The following is a 20,953-nucleotide window of genomic DNA, read 5'->3' as shown; positions in this document are numbered from 1 at the left end:
ATTATACTTTTCACATGGTCCATCAATGCATATAATGAAATGTGTGCGCGCTCTATGCACTTTTTCCAGATGATTTGTATCTCCTAGTTCTTAGCTATAGTTTATGTCCTTTCCTAAATCAATCAATGAAGATGGCCCTTATATCCTTTGCTCCATTCTCACTGCTGTGTTAGTTGAGTTTCTTTTCCTAGCCTATGTGCACACACAGTTTTTAAGTCACGCTGCTTCACCCTTTCAGTAATTAATTTTAGGTCTTCCAATATGTCAACATATGATTGATTGTTTATGAGTATACAAAACGGTTACGGGCCAGAGCGCGTGTGATATAGCCTATAAATAGCGTACAGCCGAAGGCTGATGCCAGGATTTCACTCTCGCGCTGGTCCAGGCCTCTTCGCCTCTTGAGTTGTGATTGGTCAGGATGTTCTTCATCATGCCTGTGTGACATCACATCCCTCCTGCCGCAGCCACGCAGAGCAGTCTCAAAGGATGCAACATTTTTCCGAGGACGCACCTTCTCCTCTACGCGCACAGACCTCACAATCGAGTTCATGCAGGACCAGGACTAACGATTTTTAAACGTAACGATAGCACACAGATGAAGCTTACGTGGCAACTCGAGAGTTAACGAATCTTGCTTAACAGTTTGGTGATGGTGAAACGTTGTGCGTAAAAGTGGTCGGTGGCTGTAGTCTTGACCCACCTGCCGCAGGTGTCACTGCTGGTCCCAATCTCTCGACTATGTGCCTGGTCTGGAGTCATGGAGGACGCACTGATCGATGTTGTGGGAGAAGGAGTGAAGGAGCCCACGGAGGACGGGCCTCAGGACCAGTCCAGCCCAGAGGTTCCCGGTGACTGCTCCGCTCCCGTGTGTCCGACACCCAAAGCCAAAGGACCTACGTCCGTCAAGCCACCATATTCATATATAGCGCTGATCACTATGGCTATTCTTCAAAGTCCAAAGAAGAGACTGACTCTGAGTGAAATCTGCGACTTTATCAGCCACCGCTTTGCTTACTATCGTGAGAAATTTCCCGCGTGGCAGAACTCCATCAGACACAACTTGTCGCTCAACGACTGCTTCGTGAAGATGCCACGGGAGCCTGGGAACCCTGGGAAAGGCAACTATTGGACTTTGGACCCAAACTCTGCGGACATGTTCGAGAACGGCAGCTTCTTGCGCAGACGTAAACGTTTCAAGCGACAACATTTCCGGTTCGAGGCGCTCAAGGAGCAGCATCTGGAACCCAGTGTGCTGCCGGGCTTTACGCACGGAGCTTACGGACTTGGAACAGGGGCTGTGCCGCTGCCCGGACTGGAACTGTACCCGTATTTCCAGCACGCACCATCTCCGTGTGCCGCATCCATCCCGCCCGTCAGCAGTCTACTACCGGCGCTGTCCAGCTTCTTCTCCCGAGGCGCGCTCTCAGCTAAGGCTCTGTTGCACGCGCAGCCTGTGGCACGGTGCACAGCATACTCCACTCCACTGGGGCCAGGGTACGGTCCCCCGCTCTTTCCACCCGCGGCTCCTCAACTTCTGTCGGTGCAGGAATACCACAAGATCCAGGAAGAGCGCACTGTGGCTGCTCTGCCAAAACAGTGATTCCGCGCGCACTGACTATTCTCAGGTAACGGACTTTATCTGGACCGTGACCCTATCGTTAAAGACTGAAGAACGCTGTACATAAAGACCCTTCTTACTCTGCTACATTCTTCATCTGACATAGTCTAACTCTTTTATTAAAATATTTAAATAACGTTTCTGGAACATAATAAAGCTTGATATTAAAGCTTCATTTGCTCTCAACGTGGATTTATTTTGGGCGTAAGCCATGTCCATCTTGATTTTGATATGATAAGTATAAACTAAACTAAAAGAAGATAATGAATAAGTTAGCCGTTTAAAAATCACCACGTTATATCTTTTGTTTTTGTTTTTTTGTTTTGTTTGTTTTTGTTTTTTTGTGTTTATCAATATGACTATTGCGCAAAAAATCACGGCTCTTTATGTAGCCCAGACGAAAGGCCTGTCGTTCCACTGTCTGAGTCGGACATGTCTCCTCTGTCACAAAGCCCAGGGTCTGACACATCACGTGACTCTCAGGTGCACTTCGGCTTCGGCGGATTAGCGCGTGAAATCCCGATGCTGCGCTCAGTGTGGCCTCAGCGCTCAGGCCTTCAGACCAGTTCCGTTTACTCATTTTGAAACCAGGGGTTCTGGTAGGCCTATTCTATACCATACCATCGAGTTATTTCTTAATTTCTGTTAAGATGTACAATATTTTGTATCTTTAAAAGGATTGTGCAATAAATTGCATGTTGGTTTGTAAATTCACTTAAATAAATTAAACAAGGCCTGCCGCGTTCTTGTCTTCCCATAACAGTAGGCCTATATTTATTTGAAAACGTCTACAAAGACGCGTGCCAGTGTAAATCCGTGTGTCCAAACACCAGGAACAGTTCAATTACGCTCTAGCTAACGCAAATAAAATAGGTTATTGTCTACTTTTTGAAACATTGTAGGCTATGCAAATTTATACCACTAAAATATTTCAAACGTACCTAAAAACTCAAATTCATATTAGCCTATTTATAATCCATATCCCACAACATAAAACGTAGGCTTGTTTGCAAAATGTGTTGATTTAGGCTAATCAAAAAGAACTGTTGCCATCATGATGTAACAGGGGCTGTGTTTTCTCAAATTTAGAACAACCTAAAGTAATTTAACCAAAACAAATGACTTATATCTATTTATTTAATTCTATTTTAACCAGCTATAAATATTTATAATCATGTATTTGTTTCTATCTTCTAATCTGTCAGACGTGCTATATTTTAGCTTTATATTGCAGTTAGGTCTCCACAGCTCTGACAGTTTCCAATAATTACATGTTGTGGAGCATGGAAGTATTTATTTAATTCTGCTCTGAGCTTGGTTTAGTTGGATTAGCGAGATGAGGTCCACGCGCATGGGCTCAACTTTATCCAAATGAAGACAGTGTACCTGATGGGCTCAGCTTCTGTTCACTCTGGTTTTGGGGTTTATGGAACTCTACCAATCTCAAATATTAGAACTTCAACGTTTGGTTGTGTGTGGTTGGAATAATTCAAAAAGTAATATCACACACTCTTCTCTGAAAACAATTTACCCTGATTTCTGTCAAAGACTAAGCAAATTCAATTTTGTAAATGTAACAAAATGTTTGGAATTATTTTCAGACATGTTTTCTGTTAATGACAGGGTGATTCAATGACGTGCAAATAAATAAATCATTTGCAATTGAAAAAAATTATACATTTTGTAAGAATGCATAAAACTGATTTAAATTAATAGTAAATATGTTATCAAATCACACATTTATTCACACAACTATTAAAACATCAAAAGATCTGGCAAAATATACTGCATACTATATTGAGAAAGTTACTCATCAATTCATTCATTCAACAATATTCAACAAACAGGATGAGTCTCATTGTATTAAAGTGGCATAGCCGTACAGTATTTTTCACATCCACAGGTGATCAATTAGACAAACAGAAACTATAACATTTATTTACTACATGTTAATACTTTCTCATTCTAAAATGTTTCTTTAAGTAATTATCTTCATTTAAAAAAATGTTTGTGCATGTTACAAAGGGTAAAGCATTTGTTAAACTTTGTTTGTGAATGATCGCTTTGTTGTTTTTTGAGTGCAAACTAAAATAGGATTTATTTCTTTTTATCTATACCTGATTCTGATTCTGATTCAAAATAAATATGCAGTGCACATGTTAGTGTGTCCAGAAATTCCAGTTTATATTTGGGATTGTGTGAGCTTACCTCAAATCATCATTACTTTGAACCAATCAAGCCACACTTTATTTGTACTTACATTTGTTCTAAACTCTAATGTGCTAACGTAAGCTTTGTTGGGGAGTATTGTCTTCATAGTGTTGGTATAAAGAGCAGCGCACACTGAGCACTGTGTCCAGATGAGCTGTGAGTGAGACCTCACTGTTTCTAATGAGCTCTGAAGACATTTGATGAAGTAAGTCTCCTGAGGTGCTGGAAGGCCAGGATTAGGACATGGATAAACAGTGAACACTGTAACAGCGACTGATTGGCAGCCAGAGAGGGGAGTCGGGGTCAGCGTCTGGGGAGGGGGAGCCCGTGCACCTGATAAAATAAGCACAGCACACACTCGGGCTGTGTGTGGTGAAGGACTAGAGCTCATCAGTTTTCATTCTCAACGAGCAACAAGACACCGTAAGCCTACTCTGTGTGTCATAGTGTGACACATTTTTAATCTTCTATTGTAAGTTCTTAGGTGGAACCTTTTATGTTCTTCACTTTTCCATTCACTTGCAGTAATGTAAATATCATTGTGCTTGGTTGAATGTGTTACCAGAGAGTGATAGTGAAGAAATTATTGACTTCTGAGATATAGGTTTGATGTGAGTATGGCAGTGTAGTATGTTCCACTTCATTCTGTGCCTCCATGTGGACGTCATCTATGAGCCGTCATAACTCATATTTCTCTCATGTGGAGCTCTGTCTGGGAAAAGTGTGAGGACTGAGTCAGAAGTCCTCCCAAGCTGAACAGTGCTGTAGTACTTTCATTCTCCACTGCCTACGCCAAACAAAACACGAAAGACAAACTCATCACTGCAGCTCCGCCTCTCCTCCCACAAACACAAACTGGCAAATGTTTGACTGAAAATCAATGCATGTGTCATCTTGCAGAAGAAAAGATTTAGATCTTAAAATTGCTTAGGAATTCAAAGCACTATTACTGTTGACACTGACCCCAGATCATATCTGCCAGGTCCTTCTGTTCACATATTCATCCTCTTCTCATCACAGGTTGCAGATGATGACAATATGGGCCTACAGGAGATTACCTTTTGGACTTTAGTGTCAGACACATGACATGCATATGCTTACTTGAGTGATTTTGTGGCATTTTCTGCTGTGTCCCCCATTTTCTGCCGTTGTAGTCAGGGACGTTGCATGGGTTGGAAACAGAGGGATTGAGCAAAAGAGGCAGAGCTGGAGGTAGCTGTGATGAAAATGTAAAGATTATTTTTGGGAGTGATGATGATAGCGATCGTATACATATAGAGGTGGTGCAGTGAGAAAAATATGCATGAGCTTTCAGTTGATCAAAGAAGGTCCAGTTTCAAATAAAATAGAACATTTCTATATTATATGAACGAAGACATGAAGTTAGAAGTTAGGTTTGAGAAAAGATGTGATTTACTGTAATGATCCCTGAAATAGGAGAAGCTTTAAGAAAAAGAATAAATTAACTGTAAGTACACTGTCCCTGTCAACAAAAATAACAGTCTTAATAGAATGTGGCTATAATGCGTCTCTACAGCATTCGTTATTATCCCTCTGTTGGTGTAAGTAGTGCGTTGCATTCTGGGAGGACTCCTGCCTGAGCAAAAACAATGTCTGTGTTGTTTCAAGTGCTCTGAAATGCATAATTTGAAACACTTCTAAAAGACTTTCCACTCTTTATGCTGTGTCTACAAAGGCCGCCTCACAAATCATCAGTTTGCCAGCCATCAATTTGTCTCTGTTTTTCACAAGTCCAGTTGCTCAGCTGAGAAGGTTGACAGCATATGTCCTGAGGCCTGTGGTTTTAGGTTATCATGTGTGACGCTGACACCTTTAGGTGAGCTGCAGAACTCACTTTAATGGCTGACTTGCACAGTCCGCACTTGCTTCTTGGTGTTTGCTTTTCCTGGCAGAGTCCGTCTCGGCTACCCTGCTTTGGGGAGTTATTCAATTATAAATCTTCCAACATTCGGCTTCGGCTTCCTTCTGTGATCGGTCTTTGCTTCACATGTAGCCAAGCATAGTAAAACAGGCTGCCGCAGGTCTTGTGCCCAACAGTTTACTAAGCCCTGGCATGGTAAAGAGTCCTTTTTCTGGATAAGGGACCCTTTTCGTAGCATCAGTGCCAACACATGACTGTGACATATAGCAGGATAGCCACCCAAGAAGCAGAATGATCTCACACCTCAGCCACGCGCCCACAGCCTGTGCAGTTGGGGGTTAAGGCAACAGTAAAATCTAAACTAAAAAGAAACAATGAAAAAAGGAAATAAACAGCCATCTTTAGAAAGTAAAACACACAAGTGATCAAATAGCACTGTAGTACTCAGTAGGTGGCACCACCTCCACCTGTCCTGCAGCTCGCCACCTGGCAGCCTCTTACCTCGAACTTATTATTTCATAATTGCAAAAAAATGGCAGATTGGTTGTCTTTGGCTTGCTGTTTCCCATATACATTCAAAATTAATGCACACAGCGTACTGGCATGCAATAACAAAAATAAATCTAACTTTCTGTCATTTTTGGTGAATACATTTAACTTGAAGCAATGGTCTAATGTGTTGATTGTATAGGTTCCGTACAATCAGTATAGGTTTGTCATAATATTGAGCTGAAGAACTGAGCAAATGGAATTGGAAAGTATTTGTGTGTTTAGGGTGGTATTTTACTTGTAAGTTTCACTGTGACTGTGGTGTTGTCCGGTGTATGTTAGTTATGTTTGAGCAACTCTCCCTGTTCCAAAGAAAGAAAAAAACAGTAAAATTAACTAACTAACTAACTAACTAAAGTAATTCAAAGTGCTTCACAGAATAAGAAGGACATTCAAATCACAAAAATTAAAACATAAATAACCACAAATAATCATCATAAAGTTAACATTAAAACAGAAGAGAAGAGTGCAAAATAAAAACCTTTCAGTCATATACACAGCTGAACAGAACCGTTTTGAGCCTGGATTTAAACATTGTCAAAGTAGAGGCCTGTCTCACATTTTCAGGAAGACTGTTCAAGGTTTTAGCTGCATAAAACTGAAATGCTGATTCCCAATGTTTAGTCCTGACTTTGGGCACAAGCAGGAGGCCGGTTCCTGATGTCCTAGTTTGAGAAGGTTCATATGGCTCTAACACAATTAACTAACTAACATGATTGGTGGATTATTTATTGACCACACTAGCAAACAGTCAAATCCTTAACTTTTCAATCAAGATGGAAAGCTGAAAATTACTGGTTTGATTTTTTTGTTGGTTTTTTTTTTTTTTCATTTTGTTTTGTTGAGTTAAAGCCATAGTCCCACAGTGCTGTTATGCTGTATCAGACAGGCAGAGGCAGAGACATGAACCACCCATGCAGATCAATAAGTCAAATTATTTCATTGCCGCTGGAAATGTTTTATTTTATTCACTTTTTGGAAGAGTACACAAAGGGGGGCTGCTTCTTGTACTCAGGTCTGAAGAGAACTTTCCTCTCCACTTACAGAGCCTTTGTGATCAAAGGCAGTAAGAGTGTGATGTCACCCACAGCAGCCCCTAACCCACTTATTGCACTAAATGAGAGCCATTAGCCATGCAAACACTGGCTTATAACTCTCTGTCATCTCACCAAATGCTGACCAGGAAGTACAATTAAGGTCTGGTCCAAGGGGCGTTACAAAGGGGTCAGGCTGTGTGCAAAGGCTCGTTACTGTAGCATAGGCTAAACCCTAATGAGTCACTTACCCCAGACTGACCAAAGTACTGCTCGCACACCCGCCAGGGCCATCACATCTGAGCACATCTGAACACGATCCAGCTAATAGCAACTTCTTTCTTCTTATTCTCCTCTATAACATCTGCAGTGGCATATTACAACTTGGAAATGGATTTTAAGAGGGGAGTGGAGAGTGGTGCCAGAATGGGAAAAACATGGATTGGCTCTATGGAGTCAGATTATGTGGGCATGCCAAACCTCACGCTTTGTAAGAAACAAGAAAAAGAGCCCTTTTTACATTAATGCTCTTGGTGCTGGGGACCAACAATCAAAAATCCCACCCATTTTCAAACGATGGCAATTCCAGGCGGCCAGTTGTCACCTCATACAAACCACTCTCCTTTGTGCCTTGGGTGTCACTGGAGTGAAAAACACTGTACAGGGCTGTGAGAGTCAGTGCAACACTTTTTATCCACACTGTAGGTCCATGTAAAGCCAATCCCCAGCCTTGCAAACATCCTGTAACTGCAGCGCAAATCCACTAATTCAGGCCTTTGTGTCGCCTAATGGTTGTTGTGCCGGTCTCTGTCGATGTGATATGATAGGATTGATTGCCGGGGACTGCTTTCTAGCACCGCCCTGCCACCCAAACTGTAGGGCCCAACGAGCCGTTCATCCCATGCTGCCTCTGTTGGTGGTCCCTGGTGTAAGCTATATTTTCTCCTCACTTCTCTTTCTGCCTTCTTTCTTTTATAGCGAACACAAAATTGTTCCTAATTCGCTGCTGCTAGAGGGGGGTAATTTGTGGCTTTTGGCTGAGTGTCACAAGCCCCAAATTTGAAAAAGCTGCTGGGTTCTAAAGGCGTTTTCTGTGAAAGGCGAGAGACGCAGTGAGAAAACTGTCCAAATCCAATGAGATGAATTGGAATCAAAACATGATAAGCCTCCAGCCTTATGTAATAAAGCTGTTTTGTAACGTTGGCCCTAACCACGTATCATTATGGCTCTGCTAATAAAATAATGGTGATAATGTTGAGGAGATTCCAGTCTAATTACTTTAGTGTAAACTGTCTAATAGGAATATATTTCCTGCAATTATTTGTTTGCGTTTAGCTGACTGTCTGTGGACGGACTCACATGTCTCTTTTGTATTCCTCATTATTGCTATACTTACAATTTATTAAGCTACATGCTGAGAACATCACAGACATCCATTCACTCTTCCAAAAGCCCATATGTGCGTTTGTCTTGTCTTGGGCAATGGGAGTGGAAGTCAGTTATATTAACTTGCTTTGTAACTTGTAATTGGCCAATATAAAAAAATTTAAAAAATCACAATAGGCCAGATTAATTCCTTGCTTTTGCACTGGTCTAATACCTTACTCATTGTTTGCAAATGTATACATTTCTAGGTTAAATGCCCACTTTGCACATAATATAGTTTCTCAGTTTCCCTGCATTGATATGATGAGCAAACTGAAGATCAGCAAACTGCACAGAGAAGTGCCCGGATGTGTCTTTATACCCATAGCTCTGAGCAGGGCCCGTGGGTGTCCCCTGTGGCCTCGTCAGAAGCCATTCATTTTGATTAATGGCACCTTCCTGGTTCCATCCCATCCTTGGTGGTTCCTTGCTCCTCAGGGAACAGCTCTATTGGATATTTTCTTTTTTTCATTCCACATGGTTTTTCACTTCCACAACAGCACGTCATTACCCGTGTGTTTAAACACTTAACAGCTACAAAGAGGAGGAGGAGCGTAGAAACACTCAACAGCAATGAACAGTCCTACATGAACTCAGTATCACTCCGGGGAGCTGTGAAGGCTGCCCTGGGAGCCAAATGAAGTCCATAAATACTATGGCTGTTGTCACATGTCTGGCATGTCTTGAGAGGAGTGGAGCGAGTGGGGCGGCCCACCATGTTGAAATGAAGGGTGATAAGTTTGGGCGGCCTCGGTGAATTAGACGCTACAAGTTTGCTTAGAGCCAATGAATAATGAGGCCAAGCCTGCAGTGAGATGAATCTAAAACATGAGAAGAACGCGTGGTCTAAGTCAACCACAGCTTGTTGACAGCGACAATGGCTCAGCTCTGGGTGGGAGACGCATCACAACAAGGAGAACTGTTATTTTATACAGACCCTGTGATAAGGAGGCAACTCCCTCTCTGACATGCACTCAGAGCCCATGTCAGACATAAACTGAAAAGAAACCTCAGAGGGAGACTCCACTCATCACCTATTTACAAGCCATGAGTGTCGATTTTGATTTCATTTCAGACAAATAGTGAAAATCAGTCAATATTAAATTATTTTTAGGTTGACTTTTCTCACCATGACTATATATTGTATATATATATGACTATTTATATATTGTATATGACTGTATATTTTATGGTATATTTAATCTACCATTGCGATTTTGGAGAAGATTTGGATACACTTTTATTGCCTCAGTACTACCGTATTCAGCTCAATCAGCTCAAATGCATTAAAGTAATATTATGAACCTACACTATAGAAATGTATTGTTAGAGATTAATGACAAATTTGTATCGGTGAGATTTCAATAGTATAATGCTATAAAATTCCAAAAAAGCAGTAGCAGCTGCACAACTGTTTTTCCATCTTAAAGCCATTGATCAGTATGAGTCCAGAGAGGCGTGTGGGAGGGGGCTAAGTCAAGTACCGTAGCTCAAAGGAAGCTGCAGGTGTGAGGAAGAGAAAACACAATCACAACTCAAGTCAAACAAATGGGTCTCAGCTGATGGAGATAGATGGAGAGGTCAGCATTCCAGTCCAGGCTGGAGATCTGCTCTTGCCATAGGTCCTGCATATGAGGTACTCCCGGACCAAACATCTGCAGACACCCATGTCGCAGGCCGGACAGAGTAGGAGGAGCAAAGGTCAGAGGAGAGGGGGAAAGATGTTAAAGCAACTCATTGTTTATCTTCTGAGGCTAAGGAGTCCTGCAGAGGAGGTACCCACATAAGTGAGCTCCCCCACTGGGAAAGTTAACTCCGTCTGTCTTGTCTTCATGTTATGGCTGCTATCCTGATAAACAGGAGAAATAGTTAGACATTAGTCTTGGTGACAGTTAGTCATTAGGGCATAAGAATTAAACTGTGTGATTTCATAGAGTTATGACTTATGATATCTATGACCTCAACTAGGTGTAAGGTGGCCTTGTCCATTTGTACATGCAAGGCTTCATATAAGGGTTTTACTCTTTGCCACATTGTACGTTCTTCGCTGTGGAAATGTCTAATTTGGGTGTTATCACAAATCATTGGCAGGTTACCATTTGTGGTATCTAACCATACAAACAAAGGCATAACTTTTGGTACCATCCATGCAGATTCTTCCTGTTATTGGAAATAACTCCTTTTGGGAAGAGTGTTAACCTTTCTCATTTGTCCAACATGTTGGAGACAACTAGAGGTCAGAGGGGCAGTTAACGGGGTAACATTCTGTAACCCACTCCACTGCCATCTTTCAGCGAGCAGACTTCTAACTGACTGCTTCAAATTTCAGCTAATTTTTTTCTTCCTTCCCCAGGAGTCCCATAAAGTGGTGTTTTTTCTGTTAGTGAGGGGATGAGTTGAAGCTCATAAAACGTGCACTCGGAGGGCACTGTGAGGTCTGTGTTAGAGTCGTGGCAGCAGCCCTGGTGATGTTGCAGTATAAAGTTGTACACCTCGGGAGTACTTAATCCCTGTGAGCAGTGCATGGCCCGGGGAGGACACGCTCTGTAAATCTCCTACGTCTGCTCTGTTCTCCAACAGCAGCCACAGCTTGTAAAAAACACATGACAGGTGCCAGAGTCAGGAATGTGGAAGAAGTCAGTTATAAAATATTAGCTCTTGGATTAAAAAAACAAAAAACTTTTATTAACACTCACAGGGAAAGTTCAGGGATTAGAGATACAAATGATAACTCTCAAAATATACTGCAGCATATCGTAATCCAATTAATCAATTAGTTGTTTAAATGTTTTATTTAGTTGGTCTTTTCTCTTTGCATCTGAATTTGGTGTGCTTTAAAAGATTTGTCAAATGCATGCCTCAATAAAAATAAAAATAAAAAACATTCAAAATTAAGTATAATTTATTAAATCCTCTAAACATTTATCTACCTACAGAGTTAAATAATATATTATAAAAATATTTTTTAAACTGCAACTTGCATGCAAAGTAGCAAGCAAAGTGTATTCATATAGCACCTTTCAGACAAGGAAGTCACAGAGAAAGAGTTAAAATTCTGAAGAAAAAAAAAAGTAATTAATAGAAATTACATAACTACATACATCGTTTGCAAAATACTATATTTTTTTACTTTACTTATAAATACATATAAATTATAATAGCACCAGCACATTCATGAAAACATTTTCATTCATAAACACACAGTTGTTGTATCCCTGGGCCCACACTGGTTGTATAGGCTAGATGTGTGTTTTGCTGATGGCACTGTGCACAATTTATTTGAACAGATGTGAACTCTCGGTGCCAGCGCTGACCTCAGGACCTACTTGGCTACACAGTGGCTGATATTTCCGCCTTGGAAAAATAACACTCCATTTAGCAGACTGACCCATGGAAGCCAGCTATGGCCTGAAATAAAGCTTCACTTCCACTCAATATATGCTTATAAAATGAAGGCTAGAGTTATAAAAACCCATGTGAATCTTTCTCACTCACTGGGCTGGTAGTGCTCATAATGTTTCCTAATATAATCAATACAACATGATCATGACAGCTCTATAAATGATAGAAACACTTAGACTCTAGCGTGCATTCCTATGGTCAGGGCCATATCTTTCAACACATGAATGAAAAAATTTTTTTTTCGACTGTTGCCATGAAAAAAACAATTGATAATCACAAAGTTCAGCTCTGTTGTGGTGTTTACTTCCCTAAACTTAAAGCCCCACTGTGTAACATGTACTGAAAACAAGTAGCATCTCTTTGGATTAACGAATGGGAGTATCCATGCAGATGGAGAGTGACTGCTTCTCTGCATCTGTGGTTCCTCCAACTATCACCAATCAGTAACACAAATAATGTGTCTTGCCCAAGAGCACAATAACAAAATTCACTGAAAGGTGTTAGGATTAAAAAGCCTGGGATCCAAGCCACTCCTACCCATGTTTCAACATTAAAACTGTATGAAAAAGTAACTCTACTTTGACCTCCACAAAACTCAAAACTACAGTTAAATCAAGCACTATATAAACTCACAGTATAACCTTATCATGGGACACCACACAGCAACATGCTGTCAGGCTTTGCCCTTGTCTTCTGTGAAATATCTCTGTTACACTAAGCAGGAGTACAGTAAAACCAGAAGTTATATTCTTTTCCAGCTTTGATATATAGCTGTGGATTTATACCCTCATTGACTGAAAATGGAGAGTTTTATACCAAACAGGGCGCACATTAACAACAGCAAGCATGAGTTAAGGGAGTGCAGAGGTTGCCGACAAGAGCCATAAAGGCATTGGATTTATGTGACGGCGCAGTCCAGGCGGGAGGTCAGAGCCAGAGTGAAGCGTGGAGGGTCGACAGGGATGAACACACGGCAATGTTTGGACAAAGGACAGAAGAGAGCAACGCTAATTCATACCATGCTAATTGGAAACAGAAGAGAGGAGCACCTGAAGCTAACTGTGATGGAGCAGGGGGACCTGGGGGATGCAGAGGATGGACAGAGTTAGGGTCAGTGTCATCGGCAATGCTGCTGCCCTCCCCCCCTGTTTAATGTGTGGGTTTTAACCTATACTTCTAAGAATTGTTGACACGTATTTATACTTTCTGTATTCTTCTGGGCACAAAGGAATCAAATGTTAAAAGGATCCATGTGTTTTTTGTTTTTTGTTTTGTTTTTTCAAAATATTTTCAAAAATATGCATTTTTTTATTTATTTGTTTTTTTCATTTTGCACATCAACATGAAAAAAGTGCAAGTGCAGGAAGAAACAAAAACAAACAAAAAAGTGCTAAATATGTAGGCCTAAATATGATTATGAGCTTTACTGAAAAGCTCAATAATAACTCACGCTTAAAGGGCCCGTGCCAGATTTTTCCCATGTATTTAAGCAAAATTTGTCTTGCCCCAGAACAGATATATTGTATGAACTCTTGAGGTAAACATAAGTCTAATTAGAAAGCATTTTATTGTCTAATAATCCAGCATTACGCATTCGCATGCTAGTTGTTGTTATCTTTACTACCACGGCAAAACTCTGCTCTGGTCTCTGAGGGTTGTGAAAAGCTCTTATAAACTCATCACAGTGAATAATTAGAACGCTTGGAATGCTTGAGATAAGTGAGGAATAACTTCAGACCACTACAAATATGTTTTTAAGACAGTAAAAATGCCTCTAAATATATTTTATTAATTGGTAGACCTGAATTTATGAGAAATGTGTGTTGGAGGGATGCAGCAGGATAGAGGATGGGGTCCGTGTCAATGGCAACCTTGTCCTAGTACTTTGTGTGTTTTGGTAGCACCGCCAGCTAGGCTTCAAACTTAATCACTGCTTGTGCAACCAGAATTTGAATCTCTAGTCTCAGAGATTGTCAGGGGGTCAGTTTGTTGTGACAGGGCTCCCGGACCACCCTGCTACACCCACCACCACCCCACACCTGGACAGCACGCAGAACCCGAGCTCTCTCAACCCCTTGCTTAAACAAATATGACAGCGTGCTCTGATAATCATTGCACTGAGTCATTGCATCCGTTAATTATCGGGCTGGTCATATGAAGAGACACATTCATTTTTCAAGTGCTGCTGTCTGCGTGATGCCTGTAGGGTTTCAGTGAGTGATGGTGTATTCAGATGTTGGCTGTGACTGGGGTTTGGCGTGCTGCTTTGAATGAAGTCATCTTGGAAGTTCAAATGGAAAAACAATACTTGATGTGCTTCATATCTGCTGGTTCTGGTAGTAATCGCAGGGGGGTTATAGTCAAAGTTGAATGGAGTAGTCGAGATCTGTGCTCAATTAAACGTTATAGATTGAATCCTTAAAACGTATCCTCTTTCTAGCTAGGCTACTTTTGACCATGATTCTGGCCCTGGTGCTGTTTTCACCTCTGGCTGGTAGCTGTGATTGTATCAAAATAATAAATACTTGCCCAGACCTTTGTGTGACTACTTATGTCACTATTTCCAGATCCACTTTGCCCTGTTTGCTGTTTCTAATACATGAGTGGCTTTGTGGTGCCCCAGTGATAAAGTAATCAGGATGGTGCTAGTGATGGGCTGTCCTATCTAGACCTCCTTGTACTTGCACAAGAATTGGATACATATCCTAGACCAGTCTTGAGAATTGTGGAATGGAACATATGGGGAACATATTGGTGGCAGTGTTTTGATCACAGAAGAATACAACACGATTTAGATGTGGTAGGGGCTGCGTTGTTTCTCTTTTAAGGCTTGTCAGTTGTCTTCCTCGCTTGAGGTTATTTGAGCAAAACTCTTTTTCTGCTTTGTCACCGCTCAGTGATTGACGTGCCGATGGTCTTCACACACGAATGAGTGCATACAAGCCCTTTGAGATGATAGCACCAGACTCTCCACAGCTCTTTCTACTCTAGTGGTTAGCACACAGACGTTTGTCCCTGTATCCAGGCTTTTTCCACCTCCTATCTATTCTAAGGATTGTGTGTACTTCAAAGCCACCACAATGTGTCGGCTTTCTCTCACGATTTGTCTCTCACACACATCTTCTCTCTGCTGTGCAAACCGTGCACAAACTGAAACACATTGGACTGTTAGGGATTCATTCTACATAGTCTTTGATCACTTTTGTATGACTAGCATTCCACCACAAAAGAGTCTAAATATACTTTGGACATTGAAGATTTGCTCACCATGTATCCATCGTACTAATTTTGACAGACAATGTCTGAGGCTTCAAATGACAAGCGAACACTAGATTCACTGCATGCCAAAATACACTGGATGATTCTTTCTACACAGACTGAAGTAAGGACAGAGCAACTGCACATCTTCATCTCATTGCCTGCTCCTGTCATGTTTACGCACTGCTCTTTTCTGAAAGATACGTGAGTTCAAAGGGACCACAGAACAAATCAGAGGCCCTCCTGGTGCATCGATGGCCTGTCTCTCATTTCACATGGAGATTGAAGGCTCTGGGCGTCAGAGAGAATCAGGGGCCGCCTCGGGGCCTCTGCGTTTCCACCGCACGGGAGCCGGACCGTGGTGCACACCAAAGGCAAGCCCACCACAAGCAGCTCTTCCTCCTGATGTGTCTGCAGAGAGCAGTTATGGGAAAAGCCCCACAGACCATACTGTAGCCCTTGTTAGCTCAAGGTCGCGTGTGTGAGTCCACTGCATGCTCTGGGTTTGGCTGTTTTTGAAAAAGAGAGACAGAGATATAAAGACTGGGAGCGTGGGGAAGAAGGAACTCCTGACGTTTCCTGAAGAGCAGAACCGAGTCAAAGCTGATCCAGAACACCAGATCAGACCGTCTCCAACTATATCAATATTCTGTCTCCATAATATTACATTGTTCACATAATTATATAACTAATAAGATCAAGACTCACAATAAATCATATTGTGATGAGATTTTAGTTACAAACTGTGGTGCCCATAGCTGAAAACACCCATACTTACAATTGTCATTCAACCTACATCATTAAATTGACAATGTTATTTTGAAGCAATTAGCATTTCATTGACTCATATTTTAAGGATTACTAGAGAGGCAAAACAACAATACAATAACAGAATTTACTTACAGTGAATTTTCAATGTGAATATTTGTGTTGTTTCTCATCAAACACAATTTTATGTAAAGTCTAAATAATAGAGCCTAACTGAAAATCATGGTTCATTTTGAATATCCATGTGGTCTCATGTTTATGATCTAAGTGAAGTACCAATATTTACCTCAAGTGTTTACTCCTCTTACTATTGTTGGTGGTCGTCTGATAGCAGCTACAATATTCACTGCCACGCTCTCTCTGGTTTATCCACAAATAAATGGGGAACAGGCCGGATATTTCCTCTTCTATTTTGTGTCTCATGAATTATATGTTTGACTGGGACCAGGGCTTTCTGCTGCTGTGATGTAAACAGCATGTGTCCTGCTGTTGTTTTGAGCTGCTTTGGTTTGATAGTCACGGCTTAGTATTGCTTTGCACACACTCCATTATTTATCTGCTCTTTCTTCAGAAATACATAAAAAACTATCATATAATATTATATACAGGAGTGCAATAAAAATAATAACAAATCAAATAATAGTCTGATATAGGAGTAGTAGTCCTACATAAGTCTTTCCAGACACTCAAAGTCACTTACAATTTTGTAAATGACTCACTTAGGTACTCAGATGTATTAAGCTAGATCTGAGTATACAAAGTGTAGCTCCCAATCTGCTGCATCTGTCCAGATTTTCTTTCTGTGTCTAGTCATAGTGAATGTGCTGCATATGTCCAGTGTCAGTCTAAAGTGGCTCTTGACTTTGCTTATCCTCCTCTTATGTTTTAAGTTAAGGCTTCTTTCTGTAAAAGGTTAAAGTTGTTTAAAGTGAAGGCGGGCTCTGCTCCTGAAGAAGGATGTGTGGACTTAAGGATCTGTGAAGTGGAGATGGCAACAGCAGATCCATTTCAAATACAAGTTTTACATCAGAGCCATGTTTCTAATCTTCTCTCTTGTCCGTCTCTTTGTAGGCCTGCCTTAAGCCCCCAGCATCTCACGGAGGGCATGGCCATCATGACCAACATGACAGCACATGGGCCTGAGTGACATCAACGCTGATGGCAGGAGCGAGCGCAGGCCTCATTGTGACTCCATTGATGTGGTAAGAGCAGGGATTACCACTTGATCCAATAGAGCGGAGAGGAGCGGACCAGGCTTGGGTCAGATCTGATTCTGATTAGGTCCGTGTTGTAGCAGGAATAATACAGCCACCTCCCCCAAAGCATTCTGATTGTTTGTGTGTGTGCGAAGCCTGCGACCAAACCACAGCCTGGTGTCTTTTACAGAGTGAGGGGTCCGCTCTGATGGTTCAAACACAGCACACGGCCCCCTCTTCAAAAGGATCTCCAATCATCACACCCACTTACAGCCAACGGCGCATGTCACTTAATGTGAAGCAAACTATTCCTCAATTATGGTGGGCTCAGGGGCCATCCGTGTCCCACCACAGAGTAGTCTGGAGTGAAGCATCCCCCTCAGACCTCATAGTCCCCATATGCCATGAAGACCACCAACTCACACAACATGTCACGAGAAGACGGTTATCTTGTTTAAGGCTACAGGGCTCCATACTAATGATTTGAGTTGGTTGCACTGTTGCACCTAAAATTTTCATTTGGATACACCAGAAAATGCTTTGGGTGCACTAAAGCCCACCGCTTATTTAAGCCATTGTAATGTATTGTCCTGAAATTGCCTCATTAATAAGGGCTAAATAAATAAACCTTTACCTGGACATGCAATATATACTCTATACTACTCACTTATTAAACAAAAAAAGAACCTAAATAATATTTCAAGAAGGACTAATTTTATCTGTTCAAACTTGTCTATTTGATCAAATAACATTAAGATTTTACCTTTCCTTTAAGTTAAAACAAAACAGAATGAGTTATTAGTCTATAGGTTTAATTCATAAAACGTTTTTCAAAAAATAGTGGCTTCAAAAACCAGTTAGAGTGAGAGATCTGTGCTTAAGAATCTTTACAGTTTGCTATGGAACGCGCAGAGTGAGCCCTCTTACTTTCAATGTCAATAGTTGCTCTTTGACGTTTTTTGCCGTCTAACTTTATTTTCTTTTTCACCTTCACAACGGCAGCCTCAGTTACGTAGTAAAATACGATGTGGAGGATCTACAGGTTTGATGTAGCTACCTAAAGGTAAACACAGTGATTTATTCACAAACAGATGAAAAACAAAAAACTGAAATGCTCTGCCGTGCATTTAGCTCTGCTGACCAGAGCGTGACCTGCGCGCATCGGCCTCAGGTCTCGGACTGGTTTAGAGGTCTGGTCAGAGGGGAGGGTATGATTTAATCCGTGTTTATAATGAGGAGAGAGGACACAGAAGAGGGGTTATGATGATGTCAGGTGCATTTTTAGTCCTAGGGCAAAAACGGGTCGCACTCTGAAGCCCTGAGCTCGATTGCTCCAATGGGGCTTTCCTTTCTCATTGTGCCAAAATCACATCGAATGAGTTAAAGTATCACCATGACACACTTAGCTGCAGACAGGTGGGCATTTTAACCCGTTACTACCTAAGCCTATTTTGAAGACAAATTTTCCAAAAATGTATATCCATTTATAAACTGGTCTATTTCAGCAACCCCAAGGTGGATTTGAATGATTTTTGTGCCATTGTAAAGGGATCATTGGGCAGAATAATTTGATATGTCATTTATCCATGTATGTGTTACTGATAAAGAGAAAATTAGGATGAAACACAGCAAAAATTTAGATTTTTTTTAGCCTCGCCTAAAAAAACAAAAACAAACATGTTTTATGATGAATAACTCTTTGGAATGTTGCTAACATAGCCTTTTTATTTCATAAAATAGAAACCAAACATGTGAACATTATCTCTGCAAAGGTTGAAACTGATTAGATGAAGCAGATCAAAAAAAGAGAGATTTTAAAGACATCCTACAACATCTACATTGTAAAAACTATCTTGTCATGTCACTATCGTCAAACCAGCTTTTACAATACAGGTATTGAACTAGTTTGAGTTTCTCCAAAACTCACTTGTTCACATTGGGATGACCATCCTCATCCATCCTCGCCCTTTTATTTTCTTCTATAAAGAGAGTTTTGCAGCGGGCTGATCCACATGCAGCACAGGCACCTTCACCCTCACACAGCGCTGCGCATCTGTCCTCTGGCACGAGAACTGAGCCGGACGGCAAACCATTTACTGTCAGCGCGCGCCTACATGTTGCCAGGGGCCATTAGTCAAGCCCCACTGCCTTTTGGTATTCCAGTGACAAAACGTATGTTCAGGTTGTAGCAGTGAAAATAAATGCCACAAATGTGGCGACCATATTTGGCTTTCCCTTCTAAGAGGCAGATGACGGCAGGAAGAGACCACACATCGTCCTCTCAGTCCAAAGAGTTTCTCATGGCGTAAACCTAGGACTAAATCCTCAGTCCCTGCCTCAGCAGCTGTGTGCGATTTTGCATTCTAAGAGGTTGCACTTTCTTTTTCTACTCTTCTCAGCACCTTGTTTCATGAGCCCCAGGAATGTTCCAGTGACATTATGATCTAAACTGCCTTCAATCTAAAACAATGCCATTCCCCATTTATTATGTCACCATCTGTGTATAACATAATACATTTTCTTATATCATATTAATAGCTAAAATTATAATAAAATTGTATATATACAATTTAATGCAAAAGTAAAATGTATTGGGCATACTTAGTTCAAATAATGAAACATGTAAACATTTACTAATATTTAATATTGTCTTTTAGGTCATTCACCATATTCCATCAGAGATAGAACAGATACAACAAGACATGGACTACATTATTCAACTTAAATATGCAAAACTAAATATGTATTAAATCGCTTGTAGTTCGACCCCAGGGTCAGCATTTCACCATAGACCCTATTTGATGATGTCTAGACAACAATGGAAACAGTGAGGCTTATATTGGTATATTAATAGTGCGAGGGATTCAGGGAGGTCCGAATTAATAATATCCAGCATCTGCACTGCACGTCATGCTGATTCAATTACAATAGCTTCAAGCTGGAGTCAGAGGCAGTTTTTGTGTAAAAAATATAAATCTGATAATATTTATGTTCCATACGGCTTTAAAATGTAGCATATGCCAGACGTTTAACTGGTTTTACAAGGTCTTTAATGAGAGGAGAGAGGAAAATGAAACAAATACAATTCATCGCCCATATTATGTACACACACAATCAGAACACGTATTCCAATATTATTTTTCACAATACATTTTTAAAAATAGATCTATATTATCATCTTTAAGTTAATTCATTTATTTAATACAACTACTTATTCTGTATTTTGGTATTTATTTTCATTATTCATCTTCATTCATCACATAAAACTAAATAATAAAAATCGTGTGAAGCCTAATTTATATATATATATATATATATATATATATATATATATATATATATATATATATATATATATATATATATATATATATATATATATATATATATATATATATACACACACACACACATTTGTACCATTTGAAGGTATAAAATGATCAATTATATATCATATCATATTTGATGTATTTGATTTGTATTTGTTATTACTAAAAATAAGATACTTCATGCAATTTTCATATTAAAGCTGTTGTTTTTTCACAGTCGGAAGAGGAGAGAATAAACAACTGCAGGGGCACACGCTCGCACAGGAAGAAGCATGAAA

At 40.5% G+C, this 20,953-nt stretch overlaps 1 protein-coding gene across 1 annotated transcript; it reads left to right on the top strand.

Moving 5' to 3' along the window:
- The first annotated feature begins 498 nt into the window (after positions 1–498).
- Positions 499–1,761, top strand: foxd7 (forkhead box D7). Its single transcript, XM_033971287.2, has one exon. It carries the CDS (start codon positions 761–763, stop codon positions 1,601–1,603), a length of 843 nt encoding a protein of 280 aa, XP_033827178.1. The 5' UTR covers positions 499–760; the 3' UTR covers positions 1,604–1,761.
- Positions 1,762–20,953: the final 19,192 nt, after the last annotated feature.

This window comes from Periophthalmus magnuspinnatus, chromosome 8 (genome assembly GCF_009829125.3).
Source record: "Periophthalmus magnuspinnatus isolate fPerMag1 chromosome 8, fPerMag1.2.pri, whole genome shotgun sequence".
Lineage (NCBI taxonomy): Eukaryota > Metazoa > Chordata > Actinopteri > Gobiiformes > Gobiidae > Periophthalmus > Periophthalmus magnuspinnatus.
Note: the sequence above shows the minus strand (reverse complement) of the source record. Positions and strands in the feature narration are given on the sequence as shown.

What these genes read in the sequence shown, in the direction of transcription:
- foxd7 (XM_033971287.2), top strand. Translation starts at nt 761, where the DNA reads ATGGAGGACGCACTGATCGATGTTGTGGGAGAAGGAGTGAAGGAGCCC.